The following is a 21,728-nucleotide window of genomic DNA, read 5'->3' on the forward strand; positions in this document are numbered from 1 at the left end:
ATCACATATTGGGGGTTGGAACCACTGTCTTCACTGCATACCTACTCCCCACATTGGCAGTTTTCCATGGAATGTTTTCTCAAGTTCAGGCCACTGTATTTACTGTTTCCTATGCTCAGAGCAGTTTCTCCATACTCTGCCTGACTAAATTATTGTACTCATCCCTTTGATCTCTGTTCACAAATTTCTTCCTTTAGTAAGGTCTGTTTCTATCGTATTTATCTTTGTTTCTCTAGTGCAATTCATGGCATATAATAGATAAATTTGTTGAGTAACAGATTATCAATGAATGATTTAATAGCTAACATATATATAGAATTAACCATGTATCTGGAGCTTTATTTACTCATTTAATCCTTATGATAGCAACCGGATGTGGTATGTGTACTGTCATTATTCCCATTTTTCAGATGAGGAAACAGTTACAGAGAGATCCTGACTTTCCCATCATTACATAGCTGGCAAGGAGCTAAGATACTTCCCCAGGCTGTCTGGCTCCAGAGTTTATACCACATATGGCTGACCTGTGTTAACATCTATTAAATGGATAACTGCTATTGCTGTGTCAAATAAGACTAGCTTGAAACCTAACTTCTCCCCCAAAAGAAAAAAAGAAAAACTAGCCATTTTTTTGAATAATAGTTTGGTTTGTAAATACTTGATCTAAAATATTTATACTTTAAGATTGTCTTGGGATTTAAACTTAAGCAGTTAAAGGCTGGGTTTAAAAGCTTTTCCCTATACCTTTGACTAACGCATACAGTCTCTCCTCATTTTTTTTTTTTTTTTTTTAGGATCTCATGACTAATTGGTATAGATACAGCTCTTCGGGTTCATTTTTTTGCTCTATGAGAGCCTTGTTACAATCATTAAAGAAGGAACATCTGTTCCAGACTGCTGCCTCAAGCCATGTAGACCAAGGGGGAAAAGTTTCAAAATCTTGTAGCTTCTCTGAGGAACAGCTGTTTATTTTGACAGCAGTTTAACTCACTCCTCTTCTACTTGAGAATTCTCAACTGGGAATTAAATTTTTGTTTTTTTTTTTGTTTTTTGTTTTTAAACAGCCTATTATAGATAATGTGCTCATTGGGAATGGTTCTTTTTCGAACTACTGATCAATTTCCCAAGAAATAGGAAGTAAGTTTGCATTATAATTTTGTTAGCTTTATTTATGTTACCATTACCAACAGAGCAAAACTAAAACAACTGCCATGGTTTGAACAGTTGCTTCATACTAGATCCAGTGCCCAGTGCTTTGCATGGCGTGTCCCACTTCATCTTTACAGTGTTTTTATTTTGAGGTCCAGAATATAACAAGTGAGATAATTGCAGCATGGAGAAGCTCCATTTCTTTGCAGAGAAGCTTCAGAATTGTTAGGGGCTAAGACTGAATGGAAGCCTGCCTGACTCCAAGGCCTGTTCTTTAACAGCTTCAGGCATATTGCGGTTTAGAGAGTTTGCAAGGAAAGCCACGGTTGTAATTTCTAAGAGTGTTTTTGATAACTTGCTATAGAGAATCAGCACAGGGCAGACTTTATTTTCATACTCTTTAGGTATAATAATTGTCTGTTTACATTGATGGGTTCAAGATAGAAGAATGTTTTCAGATCTGCTTCTATTTCAAAGCATGAAATGTTTTCTTTTAAAATTACAGGACTATTAATGTCAAGCCTGGTTGCTCAGGTGAAGGATAAGGTGAAGGGTAGAGGGCCAGCATCTTTCTGTCATCGATTTTTATTTATTGTCAGACTTGAGTGAAGATAAAAAACGTTCAGATTGGAGGTACTAGGTGGAAATATCTGACCTTATGCTATACGCTGAGTAAACTGGTGGCTTATTAGGCATCAAGCTTTATATCAAGTGAAGTTCATACCTTTATTCATGTAGTGTTGTATAGCAATAATCATTGTTTTCTATTTGTGATGGTTTTAGATTTATTACATGCTATTAACCAATCTATTTGTTATTAGCAAATGATATCATGTGTCCACATGATTACTTGAGCTCATGGAATTTTTGTTGGATCTTGGGAGCAACCTCATCCTCCTTAATATGTCCAATAGCTGTAGCGTGTTCATGTTTGTCCTTTGAATTAAAACCAAATTTTTTTGTTTTTCATTGGTCACTGTGGCTTTGAATCATAATGTATGTACTGTTTCCACTTTCCATTCATATGAGAGAATTTTGATCTAATTGCTTTTCCTCACATGACCCAAATTACATGGTCTCTTTAATGCTCTGTTATCCAGGTGATGCTTCTCCCTTTTATCACTGAAAGTTCTTTTACTATTCTCTTTCTTATCTAAAATTATTAGCACAGTACACCACTCTTAGCTCCTTAAGCAAATTTCATCTGACATCTTATTTGTTTTGCTTAACATCTCATCTTAAAAAATTCTTCCTAATGCTTTCACCTCTTCATACCTCTTTGTTACAGATGTCCTTACAGGTAACCTGTTTCAAAAGAATTTTTCTACCAAATTAAACTTATTAAAAATGTGTCATTTTTCTGTTTTAATTAGACATATGTAGCCGTTTTGTGACTAAATGTGTGACATGTCTATTCCCATATATAATACTTTTTTGTTTCTGTGGCTTATTTTTGAGTACATAAACATTTCCTGTGGGATTTTAAAGTACTGAAAAAGGCCACTAGATACCTTTCTTATTCATAGTTTCTAAGATCTTGAATATCTGGAAACTCCACTTTGGGGTTAGGATTTAGAGAACAACAAAGAAAAATCTCTGCCTTGAAAAAGGTGATCATTACACACACAAGAGTGGAGAAATATATATTGTTGTTCTCATTTTTGTATATGGATATAGACATATGTGCCAAACTTTGTAGTTATTATTTTCTAGTTCATAAAATCCAGTTTCTTTCTCCTGGAACTTCATTCCTATATATAACTCCCATCTGAATTGCCTGTGATGACAATTAAAGAGAGACATGATTAGTTCTGATTTCTGCAAATCTTAAGTGATTGATGAAATCTGCCTATGATAGGCCTCAGCCAATTCATTGGTTATTAATAGTGATGTTTTGCTGTTTGCTGTTCTAGTTGGAAGACAGCAGTGGTTGAGATGCAAGTTCTGGCATCAGAGAACATTGGGGTTGAGTCCAATCTCTGTAGATTATTGGTGATATGACTATAGGCAAATTACTTAACCTTACTGAGCCTCAGTTTTCTGATAATAACAGCATGCATTTCTTAGGATGTTACTTTTTGAAGATGAATAACATACATATACCCTCAAAACAAGTTAACCATTTAATAGATGTAAAGTAATTTTACATTTTCAATCTCATTTAACAGGATTAATATTGTATTTTATCCTTTTTTACTTTTATGCTCCCATATAGAATACTATGAAATGAATAGCTGTTTCTCTGGCTTTACATTATTTCTATAATTTTGTTAAAGTTATGTTTCATCTAGATAAAGATTTGTCATTCCTGCTGTTTGCTGACTGTAAGTCAATTTTTGGTTTCTACAATTGAAATCTACGTTGTGAACAAATATAAAATCAATTATAACTCAGTTAATCTTGCTGCATCTGTTGATCAAATATAATTTATTATTCTACTGAATTCTCAGACTAAAGTAGTGAAGTGCCAAACAAAAATGAAATCATCCAGTCACAGGGTATTTTTAGTGTAAAATTGTTTTTGATAAGGAGGACAGCCAGAACAAAACTCATTTTGCCAAATCATTTGGATTACACAAATTTGATCCTTGTCAACTCTAAATGCCATTTGTGCTGACTACTATGTGGACCAACCAGATCATCAAAAGGAATGTCAAAGCACTAAGCGTTTTCTGTGTGCTCCTAAATCTTGTAGATTGACTCATTATATGTGTTAGAGGAGGGAAAATCATGTACAAGTCCTATGGTCGAGTGTTGAGCCAGCTTGTGCAATTATAATAGGAAGCATCTTCTATCCTTGCTTAATTTGGTGGGCTTACAACTTGAAAATTGTATTTGGAGTCTTTTCACATAAGACTTATGTCTTCATTAGCACCTTTGTTATTCTGAGATCAAACTTGGAGCTATAATGCTCCAAACCTAGAACAAAATAAATATGCTAACTATAAGGCTGTTTTTCTTATTATACTTTAATATCTGTTTATTTAAGGAATTAGATCAATTTCAAGTGCTGAATATTTTGAGTTTGCAACTTTGAAAAACAATTTAATTCTGATAGGTTTTCCTAGTCTTTACTCTTTAAGTTTTTCACAATAAAAACAGACCATTACTAATTGGCTTACTTTTTTTTCTTTCTTGGTAAGATTTATTCTAAATAAATTGTTAAATGGGCTAATAAATGGATTTGACTGCCAGGTTCTCTATGAGTAAATAACTGCTAATTTTTATTTCTTTTCCACATTTTAAAGATTTTGTTTGTTCTCTGAAATAATGTAGAAAAAGATAATGCCTAGATTATTCTAATACGGTAGTGAGAATAAACATAAATTGATAGTATAGGGAAAAGAAATCAACTTAATAACTAACACATAATAATAATATATATTAACTCATGTCATTAAAAAGGTGGCATTAACCGAGAATACCACAAACAAAAATGAATAAAATGGTATGTCCTTTATACATCAGATGCAGTGGACTTTTCTAGATTGATCTCATACACCCTCACATAGAGAAAAGAAGAAAGGGAGAGGTCGAAGGAGAGGATACATGTTAAGACTATTTTTTATGTTGCATTTTAAACATAATTAGGTTCATCTGAGACTAGTGGGACTTTAGTTGGATGTTTCCCTTGAATATGTGATTAGCAGTAGCTCGAAAAACTGCTTTATCACCAAGCCTCCCTTTAAGCACACCATGGCTGCCATCTTGTGCATAGCTAGCTGTGCTTGTATTGAGCCTCATAGTTGGGAGATAAAAATAGTATTTTTATTGGCTATCACTTCTGAACACAAGGGAACAGAACACACAATGGGAAATTAAATTATACTCTGAAAAAAACTTTATTACAAACAACTTATACTTTATCTATTAAAGAAATGTGAATAGGTTGAAGTATCTCATTTACCTGAAAATTTTGTGAAGCGTGGAAGGAATTGCAAAGAAACTCATAGCGAAGTTAAGAAGGGCCAGTAATGTTACATCTGTGATGGATTAATAAGTAATTTGTTATTTTATCTGAGACCGATTTCACAATAAAGAGCAACTTAAGCTGAAATAGTTTTAATAATCAGCACCTGCACATCCTTTGGGACATTCTAGTTTGTTCCTCAAAGGATAGTTTCCCTTTTTCATAAGTTTCACAGTTATGAAAGTTCAACTAATAGCAACTCACATTGAATGTTAAGATGATGAATTGTTTGTGCCAGAGCACAGTATATCATGTTCTCCTATTTTCATTGATAACATTTTTTAATTGGATTTGGTAATACTAGAAAAATTATTTTGATTAATTCTGCTGTCAATCTAGATTTCTTTCTAAAACATCTATCTTGTAATTATTACAATAAATTTATTTTCCATAAAGTAACTATAATTCATTGTTTGTTTTTGGCACTTGAGGAAAATTTTTACATTTATCTATCAAAGAAAATAATTTTAATGGAAAACTGAAAAGTAAACCACATAATTTCTATATTCTTTCAGACTTTGATGACTAGTATTAATTAAAAAATTTCTTTTCTGTTTCACTAAAGTAATATGTATGAGAATACAGAAATGTATTTTTAAGAGATCCTTTTTCCAAATTAAAATATTTTCCAATTATTCCTAAAGTTGAAGTCATTATGAGTTTCTAGAAAGTAGTAATTAAGTATGGTGAAGCTTACCTTTTCTTAAGGTTAAACAAGCTCTAAGCAAGGTGTTTGGTGGGAAAGTGTGAGATCTGCAGGTGCTTGTTTACTTTGAGAAAATCAGTCTTGTTTTCATAGTACCTAACAGTTACTCCCCTGGAAAACATGGAGATTTAAGTTGGGTTTGTCTAATCTCATTTTAGGGACTTGAGACAAAGTTGAATACTTAGGAAAAAGTAAAGATTTTTGAGTTTAGTGAAACCTGTGCTGAAGAGATCCCTGATTGGTGTAGCTTGAGTATACATTAATGTTGAATGAAATAGAACTCTGAACAAAAAGGCATTCATAAACTTTTCAACATTTTTTCAAATAAAATCTCTACTAGTTTTCTATGTCACAAAAATATACAGGATATTATGTTGAAAAATGTTGAGTTAGGTGAATCTATTTAAATGGGTTAAAACTCAAATAGATGAAGTACGATCAAAAAGTCAGAATCTATGGCAGTTTACTTGTATTTAATACTATCATTTTTATATTTTATGTTTTATTACAATTTTCTTTTGTAACATAAAATAAGACTGATATATCTGTCAAGTAAAGGCATATTGGGAACATAGGCTGTTTATAATGCTTTTTTTGGATGGAGGGGAAAATGCACATTGATATTTTAAATTGTACTTTTAGGGAAAAATACAAAACAAATGTTAATTGAATTATTGGGCAGTGTTTCTAACTTTTTACAAATGTCTAATTTCAAGTGAAGTAGTACTTTCTTGAAGAAAACACAAGAAAGTAAACTAACTCTTTCAGAGTGAAATCTCATAATGAACATTAGATTTAGAATATTAAAAACAATGTGTATATATATATATATATGTAAATTAAATCTTTAGAGGTATAATAGCTAGACATGAGGTTGAGAACTACATCTTGCCTTCCATATTTAATTCGCCACTATAGCTTCCCTGCCAAGTGATGCAGCTTGTATTGGATGGAACCATTTTACTCCTAATCAACTCAGTGTACCATCATATTCCAGCATCTCTGAATAGAAAGCATTCATATTCTCATAGGAACTATGAAAATTGGCACTCCCTCATACGTTTGATGGAAGCATATATAATTGATATAAACCAGAAAATGGCTTTTTCTTGAGTTGTTGCTGGATAAATGTGTTTGAGGAATTTCATTAATGATATTATAATAATAAAAAAATAATTGATATTATTGTAAAGAGATAATATTTGTTAACATTTATGTAAGGCTAACATTTATGTGTGAGGCAATGATATAAGCTATTTACATGTATTATCTCCTTTATGTCTTAAAATGTTCCTGTATTACAGGTACTATTTTGTCCATGTTACAGTAGAGGAAACTGAGATACAGTCACACAGCTATTTAGTGCTAGATGGTTATTTAAACCAAACAATGTAATTTCAATTTCCACTCCCTTATCATGATACTGTCTTTATAATATGCAGCAGTAAGCTTGGATCGATTTTTTTTTTTTTTTCCAATTTCTAAAAGTGGTGAAATGTCCTACTTAATTTATTCTTGAAGACATTCTTGATCTTCAGTTTTGCAGTCATTTTTCAAATGCTTGTTCAGGGTTCATTTGATATGGCTGTCCAATTACCTCTTTTTTTTAATCTTTGGGTCATAAAACACACATGTATAAAATATCCCCTAAAATATATGTAGTATATAAGAACTGCTATATTATATGAACGTTTTTCAGAAATAAGATCTCTGTGTTCTTCAACCTAATAAAACAATATACTTTTGAGGACTTTGCTTATCACAATACGGTTTACTAGGGACTCTTAAAAATCCATCTCACCACAATACAACAAACCACTTTAAAAACATGGCTGTCCTGTGAGAAAATTAGGGAAATCCCCAAGGCAAACGTGGTTAAAGAGAAAAGAATGAAGTTGAAACCTGAACACTGAGCATAAATGAGCAAAGGGACAGCTAGGCTGGCCCTGGGGAATGAAAACCAATACTACAACTTGGTGCGTACAATGAATAAATCTTCTACAGTAAGCCTGTGACAAAAGCAAATTAAACTTATTCAGGTTAGAAATGATCTCTGGCTATTTACAGAAGCAAATTCAAATCTGTGCCAGAAGACAGTTACAATTTAGGTTTTCAAGAGTCTCACAAATTAAGTTCAATTAAGAACACCGAATCCTAACCACCAAATATACAAAGAAACAAAGGATTGTGTGGTGAAATGATCAGAAAAAGATAATACATATAGTCCTCTAAGACCCCAAATATTTATTGACAATATGTGAAATATTTAAGGAAATAGAGTATGAGATTTATAAAAAGAGAAAAAGAGAGCAACAGGAGAACACTAAAAATGACTGAGCAATTTTGAAAAAGAACCAAATACAATGCATGGAAGTGTAAGTATTATGGTTGAAATTAAACATTCAATGGATTAAAGAGCAGGTTATGCTCACATAAGGAAAGAAATGATGAATTGCACAATAATCCAAATAAATTGTCCAGAATACAAACCAGGGGGACAATATATTTAGAAGTGTAAAATACTTCCTAAGAAACATGGAGAACAGTATGAGAAGACCTACCACTTTTATATTTAAAGTCCCAGAAGAATAGACTCAAAAAGATTGAACGAAAGACAATATTCGAAATGGTGACTAAGAATTTTCCAGATTAAGAATCCACAGAATAGGAAATACAACCTACACAAAGCCAAATAAAGTGAAACTCACTTTAAATACATAATGAAGCTGCACAACACCAAAGACAAAAAAACAAACAAAACAAACAATCCAGCCAGAGAGAAAAGATATGACACCCAAAGCAACAACAATTGGTTACAGATTACTTATCTGCCAAAGTGGAAGGCTGAAAAGAGTGAGATCTTTAAGTGATGCACCAACATAGATGTTCTTCTTATTTGGTGTATCCAGCAAATGTTCTTTGTAGAGCACAGGTGGAATTATCTACTATTTGTAGATAAACAGAAAGCAAGACTGTTTTTCATCAACATCCTTATGTTAAAAGATTTTTAAAGACAGAGACTGGCAAACTTTTTCCTAAACAGCCAGATAGTAAATATTTCAGGTTTGCAGGCAATACAGTCTCTGTAGTAACAGTGCAAAAGCAGCCATAGCCAATATGTAAATGAATGGCTGTGGCTATATTCCAATAACACTTTATTTACAAAAATACATGGTCAATCCAAGGATTGGAGTTTGCTAACCTCTGCTCTAAAGGTTGTATTTAAAGAAGCATCGAATTAAAAAAAGAAGAAGGAGGTTCGAGAGACAAGCATCTATAGCTACTATGAAAACAAATGTAAAGAAAAGAAGTACACAATAAAATAATGCTATATAAATTTATAAATTGAGTAAGAAAGATTTAGAATTCAGGTGTTCTTTATTTTCAAGGGAGAAATGGAGATACAGATATCAATTAACTTTAGGTCTTGTTAAGTTGCTAATTTGTGTAATAAAAATACAAGGATAATCAGGGAAAGGATAGAAGTATCAGGTATAAATTATAAACTGTAGTGAGAGAAATAGACTAAGAAAAACACACCAAAAAAAAATCAGGAAAAATAAAAATATAAGCATAGCTAAAGCCAGACAAATAGGTGGAAACAAATATTTTATAAATCACAATAAATTTTTTAAAGGACTGTAATATTGGATAAAACTCAAAATCTAGTTTTATGCTCCTTTTAAGAGACCTCCCTGTAACAAAGGATATAGAAAGGTTTAAAGTAACATAACAGTTAATGAAATACAAGGCGAATATTAATCAAAAGAAAGAGGGAAACTCTGTTAATAGATACAATTGACTTAAGACATTATTTACTTCATGACAACAGAAGGCTTAATTCACCTGAAAGATACAATAATTTAAAAATGGAATGTGCTTAATAATATAATTCCAAATGACATTGTAAAAATTAATAAACTATATGCATCAATTGACAAATTTAGCATTATGTTCCCTAACTTACTGATGAGCAGAAAAATATCATTAAAGACAAGGGTTAAACAATTAATAGACTTGATTTGATTAGTATATATAGAATTCAAACTCAATAATGAAAGAATACACATTTTTTCATGCATAAGTGGGACTTTTATAAAATTGATTACATACTGGAGACCATGAAATCTCAATACATTTTTAAGTATCAGTTTTATTTATTTGTTGATAACAGTGACATGAAATTAGAAATAAAATTAAAGGATGAAATTTTAAAACCTCTATTTTGAAAGTTCTAAGAGCATATTTAAAAGCCACATGTCAAAGATGAAATCATAGAAAATAATTACACCTGAAAAATATTAAAAATGCCCCACATTAGAATTTGCGGGTTGCGGTAAAAGTGGTATAAATAAATTTATATCATATGTGCTTAAGAGAATAACTCAAATGTTCCTAATATATAGAAAAGATAAATATTTAAGGTTATGAGTATTCCAGTTACCCTGATTAGTTCTTTACACATTATATAAATATATCAAATTATCATATGTATCCCCAAAATATGTACAGGTATTATGTATCAATAAAAAAACTTGTATCAGAAAGACTTACAGATATAAGTATCTGACTTCAAAATGTAAAAAGGATTTATATGATCCTAGAGCAACTAGAAGGAGAGAAATGAAAGATTAAATGAAAGAAAAAGTAACATAAACTCAAAAGGCCAGAATAAGGTTATTTTGCAAAGACAAGTTAATTATATATATTGTTGAAAAGCTTACTCAAGAAAAGGAGAAGAAAAATAATACTGAGGATGTAAAATGGAACATAACGAAAGATACAGAAAATAGTGAAAAGAGAAGAGCTTTCTGTAAACATTTGTAGGCTAGCATTGGAAAAGGTAGATTAGGTGGTCAAGCTCCTAGAAAAAAATAAATTATTGAAATTAAGAGAAATAGCATGAATAGTTCTATAACTCATTTTTAATTTAATGACTTTTTTTTTTGATACGGAGTCTTGTTTAGCCAGGCTGGAGTGCAATGGCCCTATTTCGGCTCACTGCAACCTCCGCCTCCCCCAATTCTCCTGCCTCACCCTGCACCACCATGCCCAGCTAATTTATGTTTTTTTTTTAATAGAAACAAGGTTTCACCATGTTGGTCAGGCTGGTCTCGAACTCCTGACCTCATGATCCTCCTGCCTTGGCCTCTCAAAGTGCTGGGATTACAGGTGTGAGCCACCGCACCTCACAATTAATTGACTTTTTAATCTTCCAAATAAATACTTGGCCTAGAAAGTTTTTCAGATACAGTTTACTAAATTTTAATGAAACGATCATCTCAAACAAATGGAATATAAAAATATATTTTATGACTAAATGTTCAAAAAGATAAATTATTCCTAAGTTGAGTTTATCCCTGAAGTGAAAGTGTGGCTTAATATTAGAATATTCATAAATATAATTCACTATATTGAGTTTAATAGGAAAAAAATTCTGAAATTTCTCTCAATCAAGTCAGAAAATCCTATTCAGATTTCAAAACAAGAACCACAAACTAATTTAACCCTCTACCCTACTCCGAAGTAGGAAAGGAGTCAAAGGAAACCCTTTTAACCAAATAATTAGACTCTAACTCCTAGTCAGTATAGTAAGATAAGACAAGTAGGAGTTGAAAATGTAAAGATTGAAAAGGAAGAGATCAAGGTAACATAGCACTCTATGAATAGCAAAAACAAATCCCATAGAGAAACTATCAGAAATAATAAGAAAAATTAGCAGTAGCATATATAAAAATTACATTTTTAGGCTGGGTGCAGTGACTTATCCCTGTAATCCCAGCACATTAAGAGGCTTAAGGTGGGAGGATCACTTGAACCTAGGAGTTCAAGACCAGCTTAGACAGCATATCAAGACCCTATCTCTACATAAAGTAAAAATTACATTTATATGTTATAAAAAAATATAAATCATAGTTTTTAAAGAAGGCACCAATTACAATCACGAAAGAAAGATAAGAAAGTAAATCTGGCCGGGCGCGGTGGCTCAAGCGTGTAATCCCAGCACTGTGGGAGGCTGAGGCGGGTGGATCACAAAGTCAAGAGATCGAGACCATCGTGGTCAACATGGTGAAACCCCGTCTCTACTAAAAATACAAAAAATTGGCTGGGCATGGTGGTGGTGCCTGTAATCCCAGCTACTCCGGAGGCTGAGGCGGGAGAATTGCCTGAACCCAGGAGGCGGAGGTTGCGGTGAGCCGAGATCGTGTCATTGCACTCCAGCCTGGGTAACAAGAGCGAAACTCCGTCAAAAAAGAAAAGAAAAGAAAAGAAAAGAAAAGAAAAGAAAAGAAAAGAAAGAAAGAAAGAAAGAAAGAAAGAAAGAAAGAAAGAAAGAAAGAAGAAAGGAGGGAGGGAGGGAGGGAAGAAAGGAAGGAAGGAAGGAAGGAAGGAAGGAAGGAAGGAAGGAAGGAGAAAGAAAGAAAAGAAAGAAAGAAAGAAAGAAAGAAAAGAAAAAAAAGTAAATCTAACAAAAATGTCCAAGACCTGGATGAGAAAATGAGATTTTTTTTTTAAAGACCTAAGTTAATAAAAAGCCACATGCTATTCACAGATAGAAGACTCAAAATTGTAAAGATGTCAGTTAATCCTTATAGTCCTCTTCAATGAAACCTAACAAGTCTATTCTAAAATAAAGATGGAAGAGCAAAGGCCCAAAAATATAGAATACATTCCTAAGTAAGAAAAATAAGATGTAAGCCATAATAATTTAAATAGAGTATTATTCTTGGAGACATAGATATATTGATCAAATGGACTTAAACAGCCATAAAATAAATCAGCACACTTGTGCCAATTGAAATCCAAAAGAAGTGACTTTGCATAATAATGGAGACAGGATGGGCAAAAATGAATTGGATCTCCACCTCTTACTGTTCAAAAATGTTGATTCCAACAATGAATGAGTGGATTTTTAAAATGTGGTTTATATACACAATTGAATACTATTCAGTCTTAAAAAAAAATGGAAAGTCTGTCATTTGCAATAACATGGATGAACCCAGAAGACATTATGTTAAGTGAAATAAGCCATTCACTGGGAGACAAATACCATCATATGATTTCACTTACATGTGGAACTGGAGAATAGAATGGTGGTTATCATTCTACTTGGAAGGTAGCAGTGTTGCACCGAACTCTCAAATAATTTCTTTAGGCAAAGTGTAGCTGAAAGTAGCTGGTGGTAGTACAGTTTATTTGCCAGTTGACTAAATGTAAAACAAGGTTAAGAAAAGATGATGTTTTTATAAAATCAATGTCTTCCAGCCAATTATCTTTATATGTGGCTAACCCTTAACTTTCTTCCTTAATTCAAATTTAGGATGAAAGTCACTAAGAGGCAATCATATCCGGAATAATCTATTCAGTTTTTCTGTTTTAAGCTACTTTTACTTCTAAATATTTGAAATAAAATCCCAAATTACTGTTTGTCCTGGGATATTAGTCTCAGACTAAACAGCTCTTTCTATGCTGTTGGTATTTTTTCAGCTAAAATTCTTCTCCTAATAGTTTTATATCAGAATATGATATGTTTTAAATTAGTGTGCTTTTAAATGAAAATAGTGTATTTTTCATACAACAAAATAGGTTTAGGAACTTCAGAAATTATTTCTAAATGTAAGCATTGTTTTTATAGGTTTTGGAAAAGTAACTTTGGCTTTTTTCATCCATGGGAACACTAAAAGGGTGTGACAATTATATCTGCTAACAAGTGACCTATTCTGTACTCACACTGAAATGTATTCAGTCATTAGAGTAGAAAATTCATGTCAGAAAATGTTATACCTTAATCAGACTCATAAATAAGCTACATTTATTTATTGTAGATTCCTCTTGTTCATTTCTCTCAAGCAAGAAATATGATTTTGATTCTTGAGTATTTGCTTATTCTTTCTCTATCACAAACTATCTTCTTACCTCATCTCCCTATACGTACATGAGTATACATGGACACACACATAGAGATATACACACTTGTCTTTGAACCCATGATTATCTTCTCCTACTATTCTTATGTTGATTTTTATAGCAAATTTTGTCTAATAGGTGTCTTTTAATATATGTCACCATAATATGAAGCAATATGGTGGAAAAACACTGACTAGAGAGCTTTCAAATCTTGTAACTCACTGCCTCTTACTACTTTTATTACAGTGAACAAATACTTAACCATTCTGGGCTAGATTAGAGAATGCAGAATCCAAGTTGAAAATTAAAGGGATTGCACAATAAAGCATCTAGTATTACAGCTTGTATTTTATAGCTTAGCAATAATAACTGGCGTTTATATATGTCAGGAACTATGAAGAGTCTGAGAATTTACCTACTAACAGGCTAACAGGTTAACTTGACGTCATTTCATGGATGTGGGGTCAGAGACAAAGAATACTTTGCTGCTCACACAATAGCCATAGCCAGTTTAAACAATTTTTTTTTTTAACGTTTCTGAGCCCGTATTCCCACAGGGCCATGTGAAGAGGGCCAGGTAACACATATACATAGCAGTTTATGTTATTGGAAGGAAATCCTGAATTTAGGGAATGCAATTTTTTATAATAGGTAGTAAGACTGTATCACTCTGGGCAGTAACAAACCCCTTAGCTTAGGAGAGAGATAACTCTATCTTCAAATACTTTCCATTATGCAAATATCTTTGAAAAGATAGTTCAAAACAAAGGTGCTTGATTGGTGCTTGTATCTCAGTGTACTTAGTTTTGTACTTGTCTGCTTGAAAATCTCTAGTCATTTTCTAGTACCCTTAAAAGAAAATCCAACCTCCTACCTTAGCCTAGAAGACCCTGAGGGATCAGGCCTCAGCTTACCTCCCTGACCTCATCTGATACCTTTATACTCACCTTTTTCGTGTCTCCTAAAGCCCCCAGCAGCCTTTGCATTAGCACTTCCCTCTGCCTGATGTGTACTTCTGCTAGACTATCACCTACCTAGCTCCTTGATATTCAAGATTCAGCTTGAATCAAGTCAGAGTGAGGCCTTATCTAACTACCAAATGTAAAGTAACCCCTCAGAAATGATGCCACAGCTCTCTTATTTTGTTGTTGTTGTTGTTGTTGTTATTTATTGTTTATCTCTGCCTCTCGCCCCACCCTACCACATAGAATGTAAACTTGTTTCGGTGTGCTTTCCTAAGCACTCTTCCTTCTCCCCTCTCCACCTTCCTTTCCTTTCTCTCTCTCTGTTTCTTTCTCCCCCACTTGACAACAGTACTATTTAGTAGTCTCTCAGTAAGTATTAGTTGAGTAAATGGATGGATGGATGCATGCATGAGTTAATAATATCCCTTCTACTCTATGCTTTTTGTTTCTTTTTATTTTTGGTCAAAAATATTAAACTTTATTATTTGATTTTTAATGAAGAAGTTGTATTAACTCTAGGGTTTAAAAAAAAGAGTACCACAGAAAAGAAAAGCCTTTCCCCAAAATAACATAAGCCACCTACTTGTTGGTTATAGTTTAGTTACACACTTTTCTATTTAATACCACTGGTGATAAACTTCCAATATATTAACTGTTCGGTTTCCTTGGTGTTTAATATGATGTTACTCTCTTTATTGGCACTTAAAAATCCATATTTAACTGCTAATTCCCCTTTATGCCACAGTATAGTCATTTCTCGTTGTGTATAACACTTAGAAAATAAGAAATTAAATAATCACATATCTATTGAGATCTTCTTATTAACATGTTATTATTAGTTTTGATCAATAACTGGAGGACCTGGCTTTGAAATGCCAAATGTTTCTTTAGTTATCTTTAGGACATTTATCTCTATACGAGAAAAATTTCACATATGATTGTAATAAAAAGTAGCCACTACAAGATTTCACTTCTTTTGCTATGTCTTTAATTTGATAATTTTTCTTGTACTTGAATAATGTGCTTTGCATAGGAGCTATGGAAAACCCTAATTCAGTTGCTAGACACTTTTGGAAATGTATATGGGAAGACAGTTTTGATTTGTGAATTAAATGCTTTTTTAATTTTCAGTTTCTGTTTCCACCTCCCTTTCAGTTAGTTAATTTCATTAGAATGTAGGTGTTTCTAAGATGCATGTTTATGTTTAATAACAGTTGTATTTATAGATACATAACATATTTAACAAGGGTTTCTGTGCATAACTTTTAGAAGACTCTATTGCTAACATAACTCACCACTATCTAAAAGATAACGTTTATACCTTAAGTATAATTTCAAATAGATAATTATCCATTTTGCAGGGGAATCACTGGTTAAAATTGATCATTTTTCAAAATTTTTTGTAATAGCAAGCAATAAAGGAGAACATCAAAAAAAGAGAAGCAGAGGAAAAAGAAAAACGTGCCAGAATAGCTAAAGAATTAGCAGAGAGAGAAAGACTTGAACGCCAACAAAAGAAAAAACGCTTATTGGAAATGAAGACTGGTGAGTACTATCAAATTTGCTATTTATTCTAAGTATACTTAAGATTTATACTGGCTGCTTTATTAGCATATTAATGAACTTAGTGTAAAAGAAAAATGCAGTCACTTGTTTCTGTAATTAAACCATAGAACAATTATTTCTTTATGGTCTTTTCTTTCTTCTGTTTACTAACAAGCAGTGTCTTCTTTCTAATGTTGGTCATAGGTGATTTGATCCTCTGTTCTGCTGGTTTGGTTCCAGTGTATTCATGTTTCTTTAATTACTACTTCAATAACTAATCTTTAATAATGTATGTCAGTTAATATCAGAAACGGACCATGAGATATTCTATAGGACATGTAACCTGGTTTCTTCAACAAAACACACCAAGGGAGGGAAAAAAAGTGATGGAGGATAAACATTGTTTAAAAGAAAGAGACTTAAGGGACATAACACCCTATTGCAATATATGGAATGTGTGTGTATTCCAATCTGTGGTCCCAGCTACTCAGGAGGTTGAGGTGGGAGGATTACTTGAGTCTGGAAGGGTTGAGGCTGCAGTATGCCTTGATCTTGCCACTGCACTCCAGCCCAGAGACAGAGTGAGATTTTGTTTCAAAAAAAACAACAAAAAGAAAAAAGCAGTCTAAAAATTTTGGATACTTTTTTTCTCGTAAACATGACAAAATTGTTGTCAATATGTTTCAAAGTATCTTTTAGAGACTGGTACTGAAATTTTACAGAAACATATGTATATATGTATTTCAAGAAGCTAAAAGATGCCACTTATTTAGAAGCAGAAGAATTATGTAAAATGTAGTTATATTTTCATTCCCTGAAAATGTGGCTTTTCTTCTTTCAAGCCAATAAAGATTGAACAAGGTTTTAATTAAAATCCATCCACTTCCCTGCTAAATCACCATAGTTTACAATTCAGGGTTGCAAATTTGCCTAATGTTTCCTTAGAAATAGACAGAGATGCCTTCTTTACTTTCAGTTTTACAGGTATATTTTATGCTTACTAAAGTGAACCAAGTACCTTAATGTATGGTACTTGTTTCTTCCAGGGAAGAAAAATCATCTAAACACAATTTCTTGTTTATGTTTGAAATTCAGGGAATATTTTCAGAAATATCTTTAAATATGAACAAAAATAGAGATCAGAAAAGTTTAGTATTTATTTTTAAAATATGCTTCTGGAAGGAATTTAAAATTTTCTAATTTACAGAAGATTCTGGTGTTTGAACATTAGCTTTTTTTTTTTTTTTTTTTTCTGAGTTGGAGTTATACTCTTTTTGCCCAGGCTGGAGTGCAATGGCGCGATCTCAGCTCATTGCAACTTCCATCTCCAGCGTTCAAGTGATTCTCCTGCCTCAACCTCCTAAATAGCTGGGATTACAGGCACCCACCCACCAGGCCCAGCTAATTTTGTATTTTTAGTAGAAACAGAGTTTCATCATGTTGGTCAGGCTGGTCTTGAACCTTTGACCTCAGATGATCCACCCACCTCAGCCTCCCAAAGTGCTTGTATTACAGGAGTGAGCCACCCCGCACAGCCTGAACATTAGCTCCTTTAGTGTTGACCAACGTTATCTAGATGATTTACTAGATGGCAGATTGGATGTTTGTTTATGGGCTTTGCCCAAGGGTCTGATTACACAGAGTAATTCTCATAATTCTCTTATACCAATTTGAAAAGTTGAAACGTGATAGGATACAAAAATTCTAATGAAACTTCCAATGGAATCTCAGTAATGTTTTAATTTAAATTTGTGTCCCCCTAAGGACACTTTCAGTTTTAAGAATAAGTTTATTTTTCAAATTTATTTGCATTATAGAAAACACCTAAAAAAATCAAAAGACTGTTACCCGTAGTCTTCCTATTCAAAGAACTATGAACATTTCTGCACATTTTTCTTTCAGTTTTAAATTTTTCTACCTTCTAATAGTAGCTATGATCCTAGTAAATACGCAATTCGGTGTCTCACCTTATGTTGGTGAACTTTTTTTTAAGATTTTTGATGCATACTTACAAATTGACTTTCAGAAGCATAGCTTTAATTTTCTCAGCTTTCAACATTGGGTTATGTGCCTTGGTCGAATATTCTTTTTTTTTTCTTTGAGGCAGAGTCTCACTCTGGCACCAGGTGCCAGGTTGGCGTGCAGTGGCGCGATCTCGGCTCCCTGCAACCTCTGCCACCTGGGTTCAAGCAATTCTGTTGTCTCAGCTTCCCGAGTAGCTGGGACTACAGGCACACACCACCACACCCAGTTAATTTTTGTATTTTTAGTAGAGATGGGGTTTCACCATGTTGGCCAGGATGGTCTCGAACTCTTGACCTCGTGATCCGCCCGCCTCAGCCTCCCAAAGTGCTGGAATTACAGGCGTGAGCCACCGTGCCGGCCCTATTCTTTTTTTTTTTTTTTTTAAGATTTTTGCTAATTTTCTAGATTTAAATTTATTTTTTATTATGTTAACTTGCATTTCTTTGAGTATTACAAAAGTTGGGCTTTTAAAAAGTGTTTATAGTTCATTTTTAGTTACTCTGTTGTGAATTGTGTTATCTTTTCATTGATTTGCACAAGTTAGCTCAGTATGTATTAATAGTAACATTTTAAATATCTTTTTCTAATGTGGCTTTTTTATTTCTATATCTTGACATATATAAAACTGTTTTATTTTCATTCTGTGATGTTTTATTTTAATATTTGCCTTTGTGATTTTTTTCTATCACCTTTAAGTTTAGAAAATCTTTTCAGTGATTTTATATCAACTTCGTTTCTTTTCCAGTTTTGATTATTTATAATATAACTCTGTTCCACTTATTTATAATTCATCCTTAATTATTCATATATTTGATATATAGGTTTTACTATACTGGGATCTGTTTCTGAATTTTATAAAACTATTCTAATATGTAGCCATCACAAATAATAGCTGATTTGTGTCACTTTAAATTAGGTAATTTTACATTGAGGACATTACCTTCTATTCTTAATTTTAAAATAGGTTTGAATGTTTTTAATTTTAACAACAGATTTAAAGAAAGCTTTTTTTTTAATCTCTTTCGTTAATCATGGAGCTCATATTATTTGACCTATTGGATTATTTTATTAGATTTTTTTCTGTACTATCTCTTTCTCAACATGATTTGCAAATTATTATAGGTGGGCCTCAAGTAAATGTAAAATCCTCACCCTATAGGACTTTCCAAACCTTTAATATTCTGAGGTTCATATGCATCATACATTTTAACATTTTTCTGGAGTGCCCTCTGCAGAATGTAGTCTCAGTAACTTTGATTTATATAAATGATATTAAAATAGATAATTTTAAAATAATACCTCTGTAAAATAAATACAGATATATGCTATATCTATATCATATATATGAATATGCTATAGATGTAATCAAATTCATTTGATACAAGATGCTAAAACAGCTATGATTTAAGAAGCTACTGTGAGACTTTGTCTTTTAAAAACATTTGAAATTTTTGCAAGTAAACTGAATTTTTTTTTTTTTAGACTGTGGGATTTAAAAGAATCTATGGATAATAGTCCAAATTTTGTAATATTTGTAAACACATATTTTTCTCACCAAAGTGAAAGATGTCTTCTAAAACCCCAATAAATGACAGTTATTCTGAATGGTCTTTAGTTTTCCTTTAAAATCAACACAACTATTAATGTAAAGCAACAAAATATTCGATTTCTTAAAGTAACTGTTATTGCCAAGTGAGTCACGGAACCATGTAACAAATATATTATTACATGCTTATTTATTGGTACCCTTGCCGCTTTTTAAAAACCACAATATGCAGTTCTGTTTTTCCATATTATATGTAGAATACTCTTTTTGTCAAGTCATGATTTTTATAACATTCAAAGGCTTTATGAAATAAAAGTTACTAAAGTAGTATATCTAATTTAGCACTTAATTACTAAAAACATGTAAAATATCAGTTTTTTATACTTTTAAATTGATACATTGAATTTTATGCATATGTGGTATTTGACAAATATGATCTTCAATAAAGACATTTCACTATTATAAATACATGTGTTATCATTTCTAATAATATTTTATTGGTAAAAAACGAATCATAGCAAGCCCACTTTTTATTGTTTCTTTTATTCTTCAAGGTTTATGCTTTATATTGAAATTATAAATAAAAGCAAAAAGGTTGCTGCTGTAATGAAGTTCAAAATTCTAATGAGTGCTTCAAATAACCAAATATATAAAATAATGTTAGATAATAATTTACAGGAACTAAAATAAGATAGGATGCTGAGATGGAGACTGCTTAGGCTGGTGGTAGTAACAGATAAGATTTGGTCTCATAGAACTAAGGAGACTAATAGTATATATCAAACTTTCTAATTTAAAATGTTGTTTAATAAAAATCCTCAGAAGTTGATAAGATTTATATAATCAGTGTATGTGGTTTTGGATAACCACGCTTATGTTTATAAGCTGTACTATATGTGCTAATATGGTGTATTTTTTAAACATTGTGAGGATCAGTTGAAACTTTATGTAATTTTTCTTTGCAGGTATTATATTTTAGTACAGAACATGGTACTGCTCAAATCTTTGTAGAAATTTTTAGCCTGGCTTTCTCAGCCTTAAAAGAATGTGGAAGAGTGGATTAACGAATTTATATTGTCTTTTGTTACCTCACTGGGCCAGGAACTTTTTATTTTAGCTTATTATGTAAGACACATATCCCTGAATGAGAGAGGAAGAGGAAAAATCTTCACATAACTCTGCCATAAACCCACAGGGAGCTTCCTTCCATATATTTTCATGACTTTAGTACTTCCTCCATGCAAATAAGAACTGAATATTTTCACAGGTGTACAAATTCTTGTATCACTACCTGAGGTAGCAGAGTAAATTAAAATCCTGTTCTTTCTTATCCATAGTAAATCATTACTTGCCTTTGGCAAGAGAACAGGCAACTGTTTCCTGATCTACTATTATTTATTATCACTATCGTTTTAGAATGTGTTTTTTGTTAATAGAATGAAAATAAAGATAGAAATAGTGGACTAAATTTATCCAAGAAGAAAAATGAAGCATTAAAAATCCTTTTGAGAAACAAAACCAAGAAAGCAATCCTGTTACCATGTTATAGTGTTTAAACTTGATGTTTCTTGTTTCTGTTTTTTCTCTTTTTTTTTTTAATGTCAAACCTGAAGGTCTCTTAAATATTCATATACATAGTTTTGGTCATTCTGTTGAATGTTTTGGTATTACATAAACATACAAGTTACATTTTCACAATATCTTTATTTAATATATAAATTTTAAATAAATGTCTAAGATTGATGCTTAAGTTTAAACTATTTTAATTGAAAAAATACCTAAAGTATTAAACATCTGACATGAAAAGGACTAAGTATAGACACTAGTGTTTATTAATTTAAAATATATAACTATTCTTATGTGTAATCATTTCTAGTAAGGCAAGTAGTAGTAGTAATTTTATGTGGTTATGCA

General features: G+C 32.1%; 1 protein-coding gene across 2 annotated transcripts in view; it reads left to right on the plus strand.

The window, feature by feature from the left end:
* The window catches only part of DIAPH3 (diaphanous related formin 3), a 506,459-nt gene that overhangs the window by 345,451 nt on the left and 139,280 nt on the right, over positions 1–21,728 (plus strand). For both annotated transcript variants that reach the window (XM_035296778.3, XM_035296781.3), the window contains one exon: positions 16,108–16,243. In XM_035296778.3, the coding sequence (XP_035152669.1) occupies positions 16,108–16,243 (136 nt within the window). The remainder of the gene's footprint in view (positions 1–16,107; positions 16,244–21,728) is intronic.

This window comes from Callithrix jacchus, chromosome 1, assembly GCF_049354715.1.
Source record: "Callithrix jacchus isolate 240 chromosome 1, calJac240_pri, whole genome shotgun sequence".
Taxonomy (NCBI): domain Eukaryota; kingdom Metazoa; phylum Chordata; class Mammalia; order Primates; family Cebidae; genus Callithrix; species Callithrix jacchus.